This window comes from Lepus europaeus, chromosome 5, assembly GCF_033115175.1.
Source record: "Lepus europaeus isolate LE1 chromosome 5, mLepTim1.pri, whole genome shotgun sequence".
Taxonomy (NCBI): Eukaryota; Metazoa; Chordata; class Mammalia; order Lagomorpha; family Leporidae; genus Lepus; species Lepus europaeus.
The window spans coordinates 29,477,893-29,496,397 of NC_084831.1; the positions used below are offsets into that span (position 1 = coordinate 29,477,893).

At 54.0% G+C, this 18,505-nt stretch overlaps 2 protein-coding genes across 4 annotated transcripts in view; one reads left to right on the forward strand and one right to left on the reverse strand.

Moving 5' to 3' along the window:
* Nucleotides 1-7,389, forward strand: DNALI1 (dynein axonemal light intermediate chain 1). Of its 2 annotated transcripts, none has more exons than XM_062190993.1 (6): nucleotides 1-101; nucleotides 491-636; nucleotides 2,546-2,715; nucleotides 3,551-3,729; nucleotides 3,975-4,139; nucleotides 5,847-7,389. In XM_062190993.1, the coding sequence occupies exons 1-6, from the start codon at nucleotides 21-23 to the stop codon at nucleotides 5,880-5,882; spliced, it is 777 nt and encodes a 258-aa protein (XP_062046977.1). In that variant the 5' UTR covers nucleotides 1-20; the 3' UTR covers nucleotides 5,883-7,389. The 2 variants fall into 2 exon arrangements, with proteins under 2 accessions (XP_062046977.1, XP_062046978.1); XM_062190994.1 differs by having other exon boundaries at nucleotides 15-68.
* GNL2 (G protein nucleolar 2) overlaps nucleotides 7,333-18,505 on the reverse strand; it is a 24,021-nt gene continuing 12,848 nt past the window's right edge. Inside the window, exons 9-16 of one of the 2 annotated variants that reach the window (XM_062190992.1) lie at nucleotides 15,641-15,769; nucleotides 14,838-14,942; nucleotides 13,980-14,138; nucleotides 13,632-13,745; nucleotides 10,535-10,998; nucleotides 10,099-10,184; nucleotides 8,235-8,320; nucleotides 7,333-7,561 (exon numbers count right to left, since the gene is read on the reverse strand). In XM_062190992.1, coding sequence (XP_062046976.1) covers nucleotides 7,397-7,561; nucleotides 8,235-8,320; nucleotides 10,099-10,184; nucleotides 10,535-10,998; nucleotides 13,632-13,745; nucleotides 13,980-14,138; nucleotides 14,838-14,942; nucleotides 15,641-15,769 — 1,308 coding nt within the window. In that variant the 3' untranslated portion in view covers nucleotides 7,333-7,396. Of the gene's footprint in view, nucleotides 7,562-8,234; nucleotides 8,321-10,098; nucleotides 10,185-10,534; nucleotides 11,002-13,631; nucleotides 13,746-13,979; nucleotides 14,139-14,837; nucleotides 14,943-15,640; nucleotides 15,770-18,505 lie in introns of both variants that reach the window. The other variant, XM_062190991.1, reaches the window with a different exon arrangement.

Consider the following 18,505-nt stretch of genomic DNA (forward strand, 5'->3'; position numbering starts at 1 on the left):
GCCAGGCTCCCGCCGCCGCCATGATCCCCCCGGCCGACTCTCTGCTCAAGTACGACACCCCGGTGTTGGTGAGCCGGAACACGGAGAAACGGAGCCCCAAAGTGAGGACGGGCCTCGGGGGGCCGGGCCAGGCAGATCCCCGCGGCCAGCGTCGGGAATCCGGGGACGGGCCCGGGGACGGGCGGAGAGGGAGCGAGTGGTGCGGGTGGTCCAGATGTCGCTGGGTGTGAGCGCCGCAGAGCGCAGGTTAGACCTGGTCGTGGGGAGACTGTCGGGACTCCTCTCCCGGTAGCCGGGTTCAAGGACAGGTCAGGTGTCGATGTCCCCACCGCTACAGGTGGGAGCGCAGACGCCTGGCCGCTTCCTCCAGAGACACTGGTCCGCGCATTGCGTTGGGACCAGGGACTCTTCACGGGCTGGGAGTAGGGGAGGGGGTGCGCAAGACCCGGAGGCGTCCAGGGGGCTGAAGGCCTGAATCATCTCTTCCCAGGCTCGGCCGCTGAAAGCCAGCCCCCAGCAGCCGGGACCCTCCAGTCCAATCCCACAGATAACCAAGACCAAGCTCCCCTCAACTTCCTGTGTCCCAGATCCTACAAAGCAGGCAGAAGAAATTTTGAATGCCATTCTGCCCCCAAGGTAAAGCGTGGGCGCAGAGGCTGGGAGAAGACCAGACTTTGGCAGTGTGGGGAGAGGCGTTCGGCCCCCGTGCCTGGCCAGGGTTTCCTCCCTTGCTGGCCTGGAGTCGAGTCCCCGGAGGGTGGCGGGAGACCGCATCTCATTTCCTGAGTGCTCCCACCCGACCTCAGGGCTGGGAATGCCATCTTGGAAGGTGTATTTCCCGCCCTGTCCTCTCTCCTAAACTCCAGGACTTCCTCAGTAGCTCTGTGAAGGTGCCCAATGGACATCTCCCACTCAGTGTGTCCACACTCACTCACAGCTTCGCACTCACCCGACCACTCATCCCTGATCTTCTCCTTTCTGCTGGGGGAACTCAGGCCACTTTTTGTTCCTTTTGGTCTTTGTGTCCTGTATCCTTCAGCAAACGATTCTGGCCCCACCTTCAAACCCCAGTCCAACCACTTTCTCCGCGTCTGCCTGCACCACCTCTTTCCCAGGTGCTGTTTGTCCCCTGCGCTTCAGCCTCTTGTCTGGAAACCCCACTTACTCCTGCCCCAACAGCCTGTTCCCCACACAGCCCCCAAGTCACGAGTCAGACTGTGCCAGTCCTCTGCCAGAAACTGGCGTCCCATGCCACTCACACGGAAGCCTGAAGCCTACGAATGGCCCAGAGCAGCGGCACGATCTGGCCCGGGCTGCAGTCCCTAATCCTATCACCTGTAATCCTCCTTCTCGTGAAGGCAAAGGGTTTCTGAAACACCTTGGTCCTTCCCCCCTCACTCAGGGCCCGGACAGTTGCTGTCCTCACTGCCGGCCACGCAGATCCCTTGAGATCCAGCCCTGATGGTTCCCTGCGTGTCTCTGCTTGGTCCTTGCTCAATGTCGTTTCCCCCCAGGAGGCCTTCCTTGAGACCCCAGCCCAGCTCGACCCCTTTCCCTGGCCTTTTTCTCCCACAGCCACACTGATCACAGATACACCCTTTTAATGCCTTATGCAGTAACACAGAACAGTTTGCAAGGCGATGATGAAAGGGGAAACTCTGAGCTCCAAGTTGGAGGTCAAGGGAGCGGGGTGGCTCTTCGGTTGCTTCTCTCCCTCCCCCATGGCATAGAAACCCCCTCCCCTGCGGTGGTTCTGTCCCCAAGCCCCCTCACTGTGATTCCTGAATCGGGCTGAGCCTGGATCGCAGAGTTCACTGCGGGAAGCCTGTGCACATACCTTAAAGAACCTCTGCACGGGGCCGTGGCTCACTTGGTTAATCCTCTGCTTGCAGCGCTGGCATCCCATATGGGCGCCGGGTTCTAGTCCCGGTTGCTCCTCTTCCAGCCCAGCTCTCTTCTGTGGCCCGGGAAGGCAGTGGAGGATGGCCCAAGCCCTATGGGCCCTGCACCCACATGGGAGACCAGGAGGAAGCACCTGGCTCCTGGCTTCGGATCGGTGTAGCTCTGGACATAGCGGCCATTTGGGGGGTGAACCAACGGAAGGAAGACCTTTCTGTCTCTCTCACTGTCTAACTCTATCTGTAAAAAAAAAACAAAAAACACACAACTCTGCACACTCTACTCCACACATTTGCCTCTTTGTGGCTTATAGGCCCTGCGTCTCCCATTCCCTAAGTTAGTGGAGAGTCCCCACCGGGCCTTCGGTGCAGATCAAGCCCCAGTGACCCTGAATCTGTCTGCAGCGTGTTAGAAGGGGGAAGAGCTGGAGCATGGGTGATTTCACAGAGATCACCCACTTACTCTAGACCCAGAGTAGAGTGCCTGTGGAGGCAGCATGGTGGGGGTGGCGAGAGAGGCCTGGAGGCCCCTGCTGGGTAGCTGACAGAGCTGCCCCTCACTCCTGCTTAGGCAGAGAACTCCAAGGGCCCGGAGGCCCTGCTCAGGTCGGTGTGTCTGGCTCAGCCTGGCTGTTTCTGTGCCACAGGGAGTGGGTAGAAGACACGCAGCTATGGATCCAGCAGGTGTCCAGCACCCCCAGCACCAGGATGGACGTGGTACACCTGCAGGAGCAGCTAGACCTGAAGCTGCAGCAGCGGCAGGCCAGGGAGACTGGCATCTGCCCGGTCCGCAGGGAGCTCTACTCGCAGTGTTTTGGTGAGTGGGCTTGGGGGAGGTGGGCACTGCACCCCCAAACAGAAGCCCACCCCAACAGAATCATCTCTTCTCCCCCAGCCCGGCCCACCCAGAAACTGCCAAGTGCATGGTCTACTCCCCACCTAGCTCTGCCTTGACAACCTGGGATCCTCACCCCTTAGCAGATACTTGGGGCAAAACAAAAATTTTCATTTTAAATCTTGCATTTTTTTTTCAAAGATTTCTGTAGTACGTATGTATGTGCTAATTTTTTTAATCAGAAAAACTGGTTCTGTATTTCCATCCATTCATCAACATTTGGCCTTTAGTCCAGAAAAAACATGGCGTAGCTTGTTGACTGACAGACACGAAGGATTTAAGCTCTACGCCCTTGAGTGCTGGTGTCCCCTGCTGTGCCCTGGCCCAGTCCCGCTGGCCCTGTGGCCTAGGATTTACAAATGGCCCCCAAACCCTCAAGCAGCTACAGGGGCTATCGGGGTTCCCCCAAGTCTGGATAGGGCTGTGGTGTGTCCTGCAGGTCAGCCTGGAGGGAGGAAAGAGGTAGGCGAGCTCCAGACCCCAGCCGACTGGTCCAGCCAAGGGTTCCTGGTGCTTCCCACTGACCACCATCTTCAGATTTGCCCAGTTTGTGCTGCACACAGCCCTGAACCCTGGGCTCCCTCGGCCTTGGCCAGGTCAGGCTCGTGAGCGCTTACTGCGCCCAAGTGCCAAGTTCAGGACAGCTGCGTGGCAGGTCCCCCCTGGGCCTCTGAAGGCACCTTCTCAAGGGGCAGGGGGTCTGCAGCAGGTGCCTCGCAGTCCCCCTCTCAGCTGCCTTCTCCCCCCACCCCGGAAGACGAGCTGATCCGGGAGGTCACGATCAACTGCGCCGAGCGGGGGCTGCTGCTGCTGCGCGTCCGGGACGAGATCCGCATGACCATCGCCGCCTACCAGACCCTGTACGAGAGCAGCGTGGCCTTCGGCATGCGGAAGGCGCTGCAGGCCGAGCAGGGGAAGTCGGACATGGAGAGGAAAGTGAGTAGGGTGCAGGGGACCTCTGGCCCTCTGCGACTCTTCCGGCAGCCCTGGGGGGCCCCGCGTCTTCGCCTCAGCCTGGACCCTCAGTGGGGTATGACGCCTGCCTGGCCTCCCGGTGGACACTGCTGCGTGCCAGTCGCCGGCTTCCCACTGGGTGGCAGTACATGGCTGGGGTTGGACAGCTGTGCCCCCGCGGCTCCCCTCCCCCACCCACCCAGGATGACGGGACATTCTGTCTTCAGATTGCAGAACTGGAGACGGAAAAGAGAGACCTGGAGAGGCAAGTAAACGAGCAGAAGGCAAAATGTGAGGCCACGGAGAAGCGGGAGAGCGAGAAGCGCCAGGTGGAGGAGAAGCGGCACAATGAGGAGATTCAGTTCCTGAAGCGGACCAACCAGCAGCTGAAGGTAGAGGCGCACCCCAGGGCCTGCAAGCCTGCCGGCCCGGCCTGCACTCATCCCTTCCCCACCCACGCCTGCCAATGTGTGCCCTGCACTGCCACGGAGCGAGAGGAGACACCTCGATACAGCACAGGATGGGGCTTTGTCTCCTCGAAGCTGCTACCCCAGAGGCTTTCTCCAGTGGCTTGGGCCCCACCAGCAGGCTCTGTTGCTGACAGTCCCTGGGAGTGTCGACATGTGTGGGGACAGCGGCAGGAGGAAGGCAGAACTGGTGGGCAGGCACACTGGAAACCTTTCCCAGTGGGTGTGGGGCAGGTGTTTTTTGAAGACAGGAGGGAGGAAGACCCATGAAGAGGCCATGGCACTGGCCCCTGCACCTCCATGCTGCATGGTGCAGTGGCTCTCAAAGGTTGGGCCCCTGACAGGCACTCTCCTTAGCACCTGGGAATTCTCAGAAATGCAAATTGCTCACTTGTCTCTGCCCTGCTGGGTCACAGCTGGGACTCAGCACAGCATCCGGTTTACCAAGGTCTCGGTGACTCTGACACTTGCTGAAGTCAGAATCACTGTCTAGACAGACGATGAGAGTACTTCAAAAAGTATGTGCAACATGGAATGAAGGGTCGGGCTTATCTTGATGCAAACAAAATGGAAATGCACCCATAGTTTTCTCCATCCTGAGGACCCTCACATAAGGCCTACTGATGTCTAGTGGCTTGCTCCCGTGCCTCTGGAAGTAGTCCTCTGCTCCCCAGGCTCACGGGAAGCTCACATTCTGAGATCAGTGGACCTGGTGACTCCACGAACCATAATGGCCTGCCATGCCCAAGAGGGACGGCTTCATACGAACCGCCACGCAGGACCACAGATTTTCTTGAAAATCCCCCAACCAGACGTGAATCTGTTGACGTAAAGCCTCTGAAGGGGCTCTCCTTTCCTGCCACATCCCTTTACCCCAGTCCCCAGTCCCTTGGCACCCCCTGCAGTAGTAGCAGCAAGAGCAGAGTACCTTAGCATCTTGCTAACATTTCAAAGCAGCCGTGTCCTCCCTGGGGTGAAGGATTCTTTAGATGAGTTGTTTTTATTGGCTCAAGGCTGCACTGTACATAAAGCAGTGTTTGCAGTCCCCAGGACAGGCCTACTTAAAGATCTCTCCGCATCCCATCCCAGGAAATTACTGGACTGGCTGGGAGAGGCGCAGGGGAAGTCTCCCCCGGGTGTCCTCAGCTTTATGTACAAGACAGACAGCTCCCCGTTCACTGGTAGCAACTTCCTGTACTTGGGTGTCAAGTTGTCTCGGTGGCTGAAAATCTGCTGTTTCCCAAACCTCTGGTCCCGGCAGAGTTCCTAGGATCTTAAACCAGAACGCCAAATGTTTAACTTAGCACACATATTCAGGACTGAAACCTGAGCCATGAGAAACCGCTATTTCAACAACTTTTATTCAATTTCCTTTTCAATGCTTTCTATGATACAATGAGCCGTTATTGTATGGAAACCAGGGCAGCTCTGGTTTCTCCTAATGCAGCAAGACCGTTTGCCAAGCCAGAAAACTAGCTAATCCAGAAAACATGGAGCTGGGAATGAAGGGAAAGAGAACACGTGGAGCGGCAGTGTCTGGACGGCTCTTCCCCACAGGCTTTTATCACCTCTCAGCTATGTGTGTCAGGCTGCAAGCTTCAAATATTAACGGAGTTTGTTTTTGTTTTTCAGGCCCAACTGGAAGGCATTATTGCACCGAAGAAGTGATAATTTCCATATGGGCCTTAGCAAGCGTGACCACCCCATCAAAAGCCCTTGGTAATAAAAAGCTAGTTTCCTGAGTGAACAAGCCATCCCTCCCCTGATCACCACCTGCATGTGCCAGAAGCCACCTGAGCTCTGGCAGCCAGGCCCCTGGCTGGGCAATGGAAGGTGGCGTAGCCGAGTCTCCGTAGGTGGCTGACTGACCGGGGCTCTGCCAACTCTGACTCTCAAAGTACTGCTCCCCTGCCATCTCCGCACACCATCACTAACTCCTGGTCAAATGAAGCTGTCTGCCCCTCCAAGGCTGGGTTCACGACGCACCGCAAACCCTACCATGGGCTTCTCTGGTCTCTCTTCCCTTATTGTGTGTCTTTTTTCCTCCTCCAAAACATTTCCACTAACTCATTGTGGAACTTTGGTTTTCTACTGCAGCATCTCATCCCCACCTACCAAGTCAGCTCCCCTCCCTCCTTAGTTTCAGACAGCCCAGGTGAGGGAGCAGTGACAGGCAACCTGCAGCTTTGGAGGGAGGAAATGTTTGCTGGAGGGGAGGCCAAGCCCTAGCTTGGCAACTGTGTGCACCTGAGCTCCTCCATACTGGATGAGATCTGGTCACCTTCTGCAGAGATCCGACCCCAAACACCTCCCAAACTAGCTGTGTTTGATTTACACAGAGGCAGCCAAATCTCACGCACAGTTCTCATTACAATGACCAGGCCGTGGCCTCTACACAGCCGCACTTTTCTATTCCTCTAAGTTAAATGTCAGGAGGCTTAGGTCTCTAAGCGTTTGGCAGACTCAGAAGACTGAATTAGTGACATAAATCTGTAATTCAGGGCAGCAAGCTGGGCGACCCCATGATGGAGTAGAGGCTGACAAGTGCCATGAGCTAAGGCAGCGCTCACAAGCCTGCTGGGGGCCTGAAGCGCTCAGTGTCCCGTGCAGCCGTGAGAAGAGGCGCCCTCCCTGGCACAGCCTCAAGCTGACATCCCTCCTGCTCGGGGAGTCCAGACACCTGACTCACTCTTCGCTGTAACTTGCTGTCCCAGCTCTTCCCCTTGTCCAGTGCTGTAAGGTGACCCACCCACGGGCATTTCCACAGGAGGCTACTGTTGTTCCTTGAGATCCTAAATGGGTCCACGTGACAGACTCAGTGAGAGACAGGAGCTGCTGGAGCTTTTCCCGCATGTATGAAAGGCTGGCCCATGGCCACCAGCACCTTTGCCATGCGCGTCTGACAGTTCTGTTGCAAGAAAGGCCACTTTCCACCATGTAGACCTCACCTCCCGTCTCCGCCAGGCATTTCCAGAGCAAGGCTGCGCTCGGAGGGACCGGGAGGGCTCACTGGAGCATGCAGTGCCAGTGGACTTGACCACGAAACCCGGAAGCGTGAGGGGCTCTGTCAGTATTGTCAGCAGACGGCAGCACTGTGGCCCTAGAAATGCCAACTGGGTGGAAGAAAACGGACACACGTTCTAGTTGCGTATTTTTGTATAATTTAATAAACCTTGGAAGCATTACTGCTTATGTCTGAATGCTTTGTGTCGCTGTCGCTGTCGCTGTCCCTGTCCCTCTGAGTCACTGGTCTTCTTTTTGTTCCTGTTCCTGTTCTTCACGTTGTGTGTCTCGTAGTAGCGGACCCCAACCTTTTTGGACTGCTGCTGCCGTGCCGCTCGCCTCCGCTGTAAGAGGTGGCAGACAGGAGAAAGCAGTCAAACACCGGAAGTCACAAAGCAAGAGCCTCAGTTGCCTCCTCTCGGGCTCCCACAGCGGCACCGAGGAGGGAGGGCTCGCTCAGACCCAGCGCGCTCTCCCCGGGTGACGTCCAGAGCCATCCCCGAGTCACATTCTCACTCAGGCCGGGTGTGGTCAGTACGGTTGGACACCTGTGAGGACAAACCACCCTCCTGCCCGGAGGGTCCACTCCAGCTCTGACAGCTCTGGGACAGAGCTGTCCTTTACAGAGGTCGCCTACCTGTCCACCTAAGCCAGGGGTCGGGGATTCGAGATTCAATAAATCCACAGCAGGCTAATTTTTAAGCTGATAATTTTGGATGGCCTGAGAATGACGTTATAAATATGCACATGGCCCTGGGCAGAAAAAAGTGTCCCTACCCTGAAACACTCTGCTTATCACACGTCATCTCCCTGGGACCACAAAACAAACCAACTCCTCCACGTGATTTCCATGTGTGGGAGGACAGGGACTCAAGAGCCTCCACCCAGCGGGCCACCTACTGATCCTATTTAAGGGTGCCCAGGTCACTGAGAGCTGGGGTTCCCGGAACATCAGTTTCGAGAGTGGGTCTTGAGATCTGGGCTCCCCTCAACTAGCCCTGCCCGGGCTGTACTTACTTCTCTACACGTGAGCGTCCTGTGTGTTTTATCTGAGCGCTCCTCGTCCCTCTGTGCCTTCCGCTTCTTGCCTTTGTTGGTAGGTGCTGGATAAGAACAATCCACAGACACACAGTAAACAAACCAGAATTTTCTGTTCAAAATTTGCAAACCCTAGGGTGGAACAGGTTGATTGTGTCGGAAGGAGGAGGAGGAAGGCAGGTGTGGACAGAGAGGGTGAGCAAAGCAGGGTAAGGCTGGGAGGGCGCCAGGCCAGGACGGACGTCACAGGCCACAGCCGGATCTGCATTTACGTCAGGTAAACACAGGCTGGATGTGAAGCCAGTCGTCAAATGGGGTAAAGAATAAATGAAACACGCTCTGTTCCCCAATTTGTCTGTGGTCTCACCCTTGGGTTCTAAGGTTAATAGACCCTTCTTAAGAGGTTTCCTCTGTTGAAATCTTTACTTAATATAGAGTTGATCTGCATATAAAGGTAGTTAAAAATGAATCTCAATGAAGAATGGGATGGGAGAGGGAGTAGGTGAAACGGGAGTGGGGGGGAGGGTATGGGGGGAAAAACCGCTATAATCCAAAAGGTGTACCTATGAAATTTATTAAATAAAGCCAGCACCGCAGCTCAATAGGCTAATCCTCTGCTTTGCGGCGCCGGCACACCGGGTTCTAGTCCCAGTCAGGGCGCCAGATTCTGTCCTGGTTGCCCCTCTTCCAGGCCAGCTCTCTGCTGTGGCCAGGGAGTGCAGTGGAGGATGGCCCAAGTGCTTGGGCCCTGCACCCCATGGGAGACCAGGAGAAGCACCTGGCTCCTGCCTTTGGATCAGCGCGGTGCGCCGGCCGCAGTGCACCGACCGCGGCGGCCATTGGAGGGTGAACCAATGGCAAAGGAAGACCTTTCTCTCTCTCTCTCTCTCACTGTCCACTCTGTCTGTCAAAAATAAATAAATAAAAATAATAAATAAATAAATAAAAATAAATAAATAAATAAATAAAAGCTTTCTGGGAGAAAAAAAAAAAAGTTTCCTGGGGGCCTGGCACTGTGGCGTAGCTGTTAAAGCTGTTGCCTGCGGTGCCAGCATTCCATATGGGCATCAGTTCAAGTCCTGGCTGCTCCACTTCGAATTCAGCTCTCTGCTATGGCCTGGGAAAGCAGCAGAAGATGGCCTTGGGCCTCTGCACCCACGTGGGAGACCCAGAAGAAGCTCCCGGCTCCTGGTTTTGGATCGGTGCAGCTCCAGCCATTGAGGCCAACTGAGGAGTGAACCAGTGGATGGAAGACCTCTCTCCTCTCTCTGCCTCTCCTTCTCTGTGTAACTCTGACTTTCAAATAAATAAAACTTAAAAAAAAAAGTTTCCTGAATTGCCAAAAGAATCCTAAGAAACGCGCGGAATGAAAGTGGATGTGAGGCCGGCGCCGTGGCTTAACAGGCTAATCCTCCTCCGCCTTGCGGCACCGGCACACTGGGTTCTAGTCCCGCTTGGGGCGCCGGATTCTATCCCGGTTGCCCCTCTTCCAGGCCAGAACTCTGCTATGGCCCGGGAAGGCAGTGGAGGATGGCCCAAGTCCTTGGGCCCTGCACCCGCATGGGAGACCAGGAGAAGCACCTGGCTCCTGGCTTCGGATCAGCGAAATGCGCCGGCTGCAGCGGCCATTGGAGGGTGAACCAATGGCAAAAAGGAAGACCTTTCTCTCTGTCTCTCTCTCACTATCCACTCTACCTGCAAAAAAAAAAAAAAAAGAAAGTGGATGTGGTGTAATTCATACGATACACAGCACGTGCAGCAGATACACTGAGGACCTGAGCGGTGGACAGCACTAGAGAGAATCTGCAGATCCAGATCGCATCTACAGCGTTAAAACACTTACCTTCACCTGCATCGTCTGCCTCTTCAGATGTTTTTCTTTGTTCTTCAGACTTCGCAAAAACCATTTCACTTAGCCCCTTGGATATCCTGAAACAGAAAAGCAAAGTCACGAAGCCACCCAACGCTCCTCTCAATGGCACAGCTCACCCCTGACCTGCAGGCCGGGAACAAGCTCCAGGCTACAGAGGCGGCACCCCACGGCCACAATCACCACAGGGAAGGGTCGATGCCCAGCAGCCCCCGGAGCCCTGCGGGCGTCTCTAACAAGCCCAGACACCAATCTCATACATCCACTAGCACACATGTTACAAAATGTATCCATCGAGGATCAAAATTGCCAACCGTCTTCCCTCCAAAAGCACTGCTCTAATAGTGATGGTAGGTCTGGGGGAAAGCGACAAACACACTGAGGTTTGAGACAAGAGGGACATCAATACCTGACTGCTGAAAACTTTTTGGCTTTGGCTTTGTTTAAAAACTTCTGATACTTGGCGATCTTTTCATCCAGGGCTTTAAGAACTGCTTTGGTGTTGCTTCCCACAGGCTCTTCCTGGGGCTCCTGGCAAGACTCTTCCTCGTTGACTCCTGGCTGCTCCAGCTCCTCCTCCTCCTCCTCCCCCTCCCCCGCAGACAAGCTCTCAAGCTCTTCGTCGAGGTCTGACATCTCCACGGGCACCAGGTCGTCCCCAGAGAACTGGGGCACCACGTTGATCTTGCCGAAGTTCTGCCGAACCCGCGCCAGGATCTCCTGCATCTCTGAGCTAACAGTGCAGTGACCGTCCCCTTCCTTCTCATTCTCCGTCACTCGCTCCGACCCTTTGCTGCTGGCTTCTGGAGTTGTCTCCTCTGGGTTGTTCTGGGGAGTTTCCATGGCAGTGTCCAGGGGTGAGGAGGGGCGATGCTGCTGAGTGAGGACAAGAAAGGGCCAGTGGGGAACAGAAACAGAAGATGGAAGTAGATTTTTTTTTCACTCCCTCAAACGCCTGTACCGGCTGCATCTGGGCTAGACCAAAGACAAGAGCTGGCAAGAACACAATTCAGGTCCCCCAGGGGGTGGCAGGGGCCCAAGTCCTTGAGTCATCATTTCCTGCCTCCCAGGATCTGTATTAGCAGGAAGCCAGGGGCAGGTACCAAACCCAAGCAGTGTGATGTGGTACATGAGCATCATAACCAATAATGTAACCACTAGGCCAAATGCCTACCAGAAAACTGAATTTCTCAACTCATAAGAGGGCATTCTCTCATCAAGGCTAAGGAGAAGTGGGGCTGGCACTGAGGCACAGTGGGTTAAAGCTCTGGCCAGTATCGCTAGCATCTCATATGGGCGCCAGTTCGAGTCCCGGCTGCTCCTCTTCGATCCAGCTCTGTGATAGACTGCGAAAGCAGTGAAGGATGGCCTAAGAGCTTGGGCTCCTGAACCCACATGGGAGACCTAGAGGAAGCTCCTGGCTCTGGATCAGCTCAACTCTGGCTGTCACAGCCATTTGGGGAGTGAACCAATGGATGGAAGATCTCTCTCTGTGTCTCTACCTCTTTCTAACTCTGCCTATCAAATAAATAAAATATTTAAAAAAAAAAAGACTACGGAAAAGAACAGAAAGCACCCAAATTCTGAGTCACACCATTACTGCACTCTAAGCCAATGTATATTAAGCACAGAAACCAGTGCTAAAGGAGCAGAGGAACGGAGAGCACTCAACCCTTAAAATCAATCCCTGTTCACTGTGTACTTGTAAAATTCCCTAGACTTTCCGGGAGTACTGGAAGGGAGAGGGGCCACTGGGACAAGCACAGTGACAGAAAAATGAAGCCAGGCAGACTGGGAAGGATTAGAGGACTCATCCAGGCGTTGATTACTAAGAGCAGCGTGATGTAACTAAGGCGCATGATGTAACACGGCAGATGTGACACGAGGCAGCGGAAGGACTGAGTGGCGGGGCTGTAGTAGTGGTGCTGCAAGAGAGCTGTGCACCGAGCTCTCCACTGGTGCGCCCCTTGCATATCCCTGTCTTCCTGCTACTGAGGCTCGCAACATGTCAGTCATCTCCCAAAGTCAAGAATGGCTGTTGGGGCAGCAAGTTAAAGCCCTGGCCTGAAGCGCCGGCATCCCATTTGGGCGCCGGTTCTAGTCCACGCTGCTCCTCTTCCGATCCATCTGCAGCTGCTGCCATGGCCTGGGATAGCAGTAGAGGATGGCCCAAGTCCTTGGGCCCCTGCACCCATGTGGGAGACCCAAAGGAAGCTCCTGGCTTTGGATTGGCACAGCTCTAGCCATTGCAGCCATCTGGGGAGTGAACCAGCAGATGGAAGACCTCTCTCTCTGTCTCTACCTCTCTCTAACTCTTTCAAATAAATAAAATAAATCTTAAAAAAAAAAAAAAAAAAAAAAAAAAAAAAGAATGGCTGGGCAAAATGTTACGTAAGTTAGGAACTCATGGAATTCAGGAAACCATACACAAAATATATAAGCAGCTAGGCATACATGGGGATCGCCTGGGAACCCCATCTGCAGGTGGCACCCAAAGTGGGGCCATCTTGTGGGGTCTGCACAACTCTGGGAGTCAGCGTCAGCACTCAGCTGCAGAAATGGTTGTGGAAAAACACGTATGTAACCACGCCAACACTCCCCACTGGAACACCAGTGCAGGGGGCAGGGACTTGCTTGGCTTCTACTGCAGCAGTCCCAGGACCGAGAAGGGTACCTGGTACACGGGGAGGCTGACAGGGGACTGCTGAAGGCATGTGTCCAGAACCGGTGACCTAACCCCCAAAGCACAGGGTCAGGGACTGCTGTGTGGTTAGCTGGTGGGTTTGGCTAGGGGAGGGGGACAAGGCCCATTAACATCTGTCTCAGGGGCGCTGATTTTGAAATGCAGTCGAGAGTGTTCAACCGAAAATACGAAGCTGCAGCTGTCACCCGGGTATACCCTGGGAACAGCCTGGGGACTGAGTGCAGGTAAAGGGAAACTGGAGCCAGACAGATCCAAGTGGTGGTAGTACAGAAGCAAAGCCTGAAGCCACCTCTTCCAGAGGCTTGGCTGAGATCCAAAATAGGCAAAAGCAAAGCAAAGCACCGAGTCTGAGCCTGGGGCGCGGGACAGCAGGGAACCTTCCGGACTCAGCCCCGGGCCCCAAACCTCAGTATCACCCCTACCACTCTCCACCTGACCACGGCATCTCAAGGGCGAGGGCTGATTCACGCCTGGATCCCCCGGGCCTGGCACACAGCTGGCTTGAGGAATGTTTTCATCAAAGGAATCTTGGCAAGCCTCTGTGCCTCCAGCGTAAGAAAAGCTAAAGGGGTCAGCAGGTCATCCACTGAGGCCTCCTTCCCCAGGCCCTGCAGACTGGGCTTTCACCCCCCTCCTATGTACTCGTGTCTAAGTGCTTCCCCCAAGAAGCTCACGGCTGGGGCACTCGGCCGTGAGACATGGTGGCTGAAAGATGTAGCAGAGAAGAAAGGGAGGCCGTGCAAAGTCCCCCCACCTGGGTGAGGGCCCTGCTTCCCAAGAGCTGGCGCCACCCGGGTCTTACCTGGGGGGCTGCAGGAGGCTCTGCGTTGGGAGGTTTGACAAAGAAAGGAATCCGGCCCCTCTGCCAGTCATTGAGGACCATCTTACCCACAGTCTGCAAGTCGGGCTCCCCACCCTGAAATGGCAGAGAGACTCCCAGTCAAAGCCCACGAACGAAACTGCCTCCCACTCTGGGGCATTTCAGCCGTCCATCAACCCCTAGCTGACAAATTTCACACTGCTCGGGAAAGGCCCACTCCAAAGGCCCATTCTCTCTCTCTCACTCTCTCTCTCACACACACACACACACATATACACACGCACAGGCATATGGTACACACCAGTCTCAATTCTCACAGCCCCGGCTCACCTTCAGTAACTTCCCAGTCCGGAAAGCTAGTTTCTCAAGGAAGTCCTCAGCGTTCTCCCAAGAGTCGATCTTGTATGTCTTGCTGATATACTCTGGCTTGGCTCGTTCAAGTACGGCACCAACATGGTCTTCAGGAGTCTTAATTTTTTCGACTTGAACCTAGATGTCAATAGGACATTCTTGGGGAAGCTGTGGGATCTCCAGTGTTCTCTGTAGCACTGTTTGCAAACAGATCTCTACGGGAGGTGGCAAGGGGAGCCTGGCCGTGCCAGGAAGCTCAGAATTTAGCCGTTAAACCCTGCTCACCACAAACTACCCATATGTGGCTTCTGCAAGCAGTTTAAGCTTGGGATGCTTCATGTTACTTGCAGAAATGGTTAAAAGCCTGCCAATCCCAGGACACAAAAAGAACAGATTAGTTTAAGAAAGGAGGGAAGGAATGTGCACAGGATGTATAGCCAGAAGCATGGTCAAGGTTAAGTGGAACCATTCAAAGTTTTCGGTCGCATTTAGAAACAAGTGAGGAAATGACTGGGTTCCATGATGACTCAACCCATAAACCCACGAAGATGAATTATCACTAAACATAAACAGGCCCTGCCTCCCTCTGGACCCAGTGTGTAAACTACAAACCCTCTTGTGGGATGATACTGACCAGATATACCCGTGGTTCCACTAACTCCTCCAACAGGCTGAAGTGGGAAGGCGAGGCCGCCCTGTTCAGCATCACGCTCCCAAAGTTTGGTCGGACAGGCTGACCAAACTGACCCCAACGTGCCTTCTGAACGAGCAGGAAGCAAAGCAGCCCGGACTCCCCGCAGACAGCAAACAAGGAGGCCCTCAGGACCCAGTACTCACGACTCCTTTTAGCACAATGTCTGTCTCCGAGTCGTCCGACGGGTAAACCACACCTGGACAGTCGATCAGGAAAATCCGACGCATCAAGGTGATGTACTGCCAGACCTGAGGACAGAAAAGAGCCAGGGACCCCTCTGTGTCACACAGCGTGTCTCACTTCCAAAGCCCTGAGACTCACATACCAAGCCCGAGAGGAAGGAGGGAGGTGAGAGATTAACCTGCGGAGTAATCAAGCTACCAACTCTCTCCTCTGCCTGCGCCAGACCCGAGACGCTTCCAGTAAGGACAAACTCCAGCTTCTATCCCCTAAGGGTCTAGAAACACTGCACAGGCAGGAGCTCCACACAGCCCTGTGCAGTGAGACCCTGCTCGACCTTTCCCTGGGCTTGCAGCATCGCCTGCAACACAGTCCTGTTTGGCCCAGTACTGATTGCCTTCCAGCAGAGCCACGCTGCTCCCCAGCACTCTGGGTTCCAGGGTAGGGCCCCGACCGTCAGAAACCACCCTCCACCAAGTCTCCCTTCTTCACCCAGGCAATGACGATTCTTGACCAAAGGCTGCAGTGATCATTTCAAACAGTCTTAGAAATGAATGGCATGAACCAAATCATGCCAAAGCCACACTGGGGCAGACACAGTACTCAGTCTTATCCAGGTGGGCAGAAAAAACTCAAACATTCCAAATTACTACATGGAAAGCTAAAGTCCCCATGGCGAGAAGTGAAGAGAAATCTCCATGTCTTAAAGAATCAGCCCCCCATGGAAACAAAACATGCAAAAGTAAGATCCCCAAGCAAGACACACCTTTGTTTCACCTGCGATGGGGGCCACATTGCACACTTTCTTGGAACGCAGCGTGTTGATCACAGAGCTCTTGCCAACGTTTGGGTAGCCAATGAAGCCAACGCTGATCTGCTTCTTGTCAGTGTGCAACTGCTCAGGAAGAAAACACACAGCACAGACATGCAGTCATGAGTGTCCTTCAGGACAGACAGGCTGTGCTACCTAGCTAATGTAAAGAACAGAGTGCAGGGACGGCATTCTGGCGCAGCAGGGTAAGCTGTGGCTTATGGCGTCCCATGCCCAAGCGCTGGTTAGAGACCTGGCTACTCTGCTTCTGGTCCAGCTCCCTGCTAATGAGCCTGGGAAAGCAGCAGAGGATGGTGCAAGTACCTGGGTCCCTGCCACCCATGTGGGAGACCCGGATGGAGTTCCAGGCTCCCAGCTTCGCGCCAGCTGTTGTGGCCATTTGGGGAATGAGTGAAGAAGTGGGTGGAAGATCTCTTTCTGTTTCTTCTCTGCCTTTCAAATAAATAAACAAATCTAAAAAATAAATAACTAACTCACAGTGCAAAACAAAATGTCTGGACACCCAATCACATTACACCTTCCCAAGTCAAGTACACAGCACCCCTGTCCTAATGCATCAATCAGAGACGAGTCAATCCCTCAGCTGTCCATGTGAAATTATCCTTGAATGGGCTAAGGTTACAAGTAAACAGACTGAGAACAAAGGAAGAGCTGGTTTATTAGTCACTGACTTAGACCACCACCACCCACGGACAAATGTCTTCAGAGAAGGGAACCTCAAAAGTTAGACACTGGGTGGAGTCTCAGTGAGGCGGAGCTCAGCTTGTGTTCAGGAAAGTCCGTTCGGTGGGTGGGACTTGGGACGAAAGGTGGTGACCTCCACATACACGCTGATCTCACTCCCTCCACCTCCCCAGCATGACAGCCGTGCAAATCAACACTCGAAAACCAAAAGTAAGAGATCAGACAATAAAAACGAACCCGTGATGGTAACAAAACACCAGAAGCTAACCTGGCCAACTACAAAACATGAACGCTAAGTGGCCACAAAGGGAGACAAAGGGGAGCCAGGCAGCAAGCCCGTGGATGCAGCCACTCCTCCCAGCGCAGGCGCACAGCTGCCCTGGTCCAGCGGAAGGCCAGGGCATGGGGAAACAGGGATTTGTTAAAACCCTGCATGTCTGACAACGCTTTAAAGCAAACAAAGGCCAGTGTTCCCAGAGCAATAAACTGAAAGTCTAAATACCGAACAGTGAGACCCCAGCCCACACCCACCCTGACTCCCAGAAGCCCAGCAGCCAGGCTTGTGCACCCCTACAGCTGAAGAACAAGACTCTTTTCTGGGCAAACTCGTGCCCAAGAAAAAAGACCCACGCATCTGATGCTTACAGGGTGTCCACCAACAAAATTCAATCAACCTGCAATGAAGCCAGTTAGCAAACCCAATCTGGCAAAACAAAGTCTGTTTTTTGTCTAAATTTTTATGCATTTATTTTCATATTATTTGAAAGGCAGATCTCCCATCTGCTGGTTCACCCCCTCAAATGCCCACAGCAGCCAAGGGCTGGGCTGGGCGGAAGACAGGAGCTGGACCTCAGTCTGGTCTCCTACATAGAGTGGCAGGCACTCAAGCACTTGAACCATGATCTGCTGCCTCCCAGGGTGTGCATTAGAAGGAAGCCAGATCAGAAGCAGAGTGGCCACAACTCAAATCAGGGATTCCAACAAGGAATGTAGGCCTCCCAAAGAGGGATTTACCCACTGAGCCAAGTGCCTGTCCCTCTATCACGTTATAAAGGTTTATTTATTTGAAAGGCAGAGGAACAGAGACGGAGAGATCTCTCTCATCTGCTGGTTCACTCCCCAAATGCCTGCAAGAGCCAGGAACTCCATCTGGATCTCCTGTGTGGGTGGCATGGGTTCAGCACTTGCCCCACCATCTGCTACCTCCCAGATGCATTAGCAGGAAGTTGGATCAGAAGCAGAGGCGGAGGTGGGGCTCAATCCAGGCGATGTGAAAACCCCAAGTAGGAGCTTCACCCACTGTACCACAAAACCTGCCCCTCTGCCAGCTTTTCCGTGCCTGCCTCTTCAAAGTGAGTGGAGAATCCAGACTAAGCAGACATTTGAAGTAGGACTCCAGCAGAACAGACAGAAAAACAAAGAAACTTGGAGGTCAGGGAGTTAACGTTGGGAGAAGAAAATTTCAAAACACACCATCAACACTGCCGGAGAAGCAGAAGAGAAATCACAGCTGTGACAGATGTAAAAGGGGGCGGGGCGAGTCAGAGCTAAACAAGAGCTCTCAGAAATTAAAAGTGATAGGCAAAATAAATGTTGTGATACAGCAGCTGGATGAGTCAGTCAGGGGAGCTGCCCGGAACACAGAGCCGAAACGCCACGTATATACTGAAAGGAAGAAAAGGTAAGAAAGTTCTAGAATGAAACCAGGAGGTAGGACCCAACTCCTAAAGAAAAATACAGACTTTGGAGGGGGTAAATGAAATTTCAAATAGCAGAAGACAGCACTGGGGAAGGCGTGTGACGCAGCAGGCTAAGCTGTGGCTTGAGACGTCCACATCCCTCGTCAGGGTGCCTGAGACCGAGTCTCGCCCCTCCTTCTGGTCCAGCTTCTGATGAGCACCCCAGAAGGAGGCATACGATGGCTCAAGTGCTTGGATTCCTGCCACTCACACGGGAGGGCCAGGCAGAGGGCGCTCCCAGCTCCTGGCTTCCACTTGGCCTCACCTTGCCTATTGTGGGCATCTGGAGATTGAACCAGCAGATGGAAGAGTTCCCCCTCTCCCTGCCTTTCTAAATAAGTAAAACTAAACAAACTTTAAAAAAAAGAAACAGTAC

Excerpts from the sequence above, each read along its gene's own strand:
- DNALI1 (XM_062190993.1), top strand. The coding sequence starts at position 21 with ATGATCCCCCCGGCCGACTCTCTGCTCAAGTACGACACCCCGGTGTTG. Across the intron at positions 637-2,545 it reads AATGCCATTCTGCCCCCAAG|GGAGTGGGTAGAAGACACGC; the intron begins GTAAAGCGTGGG and ends TCTGTGCCACAG. Across the intron at positions 4,140-5,846 it reads GGACCAACCAGCAGCTGAAG|GCCCAACTGGAAGGCATTAT; the intron begins GTAGAGGCGCAC and ends TTTGTTTTTCAG.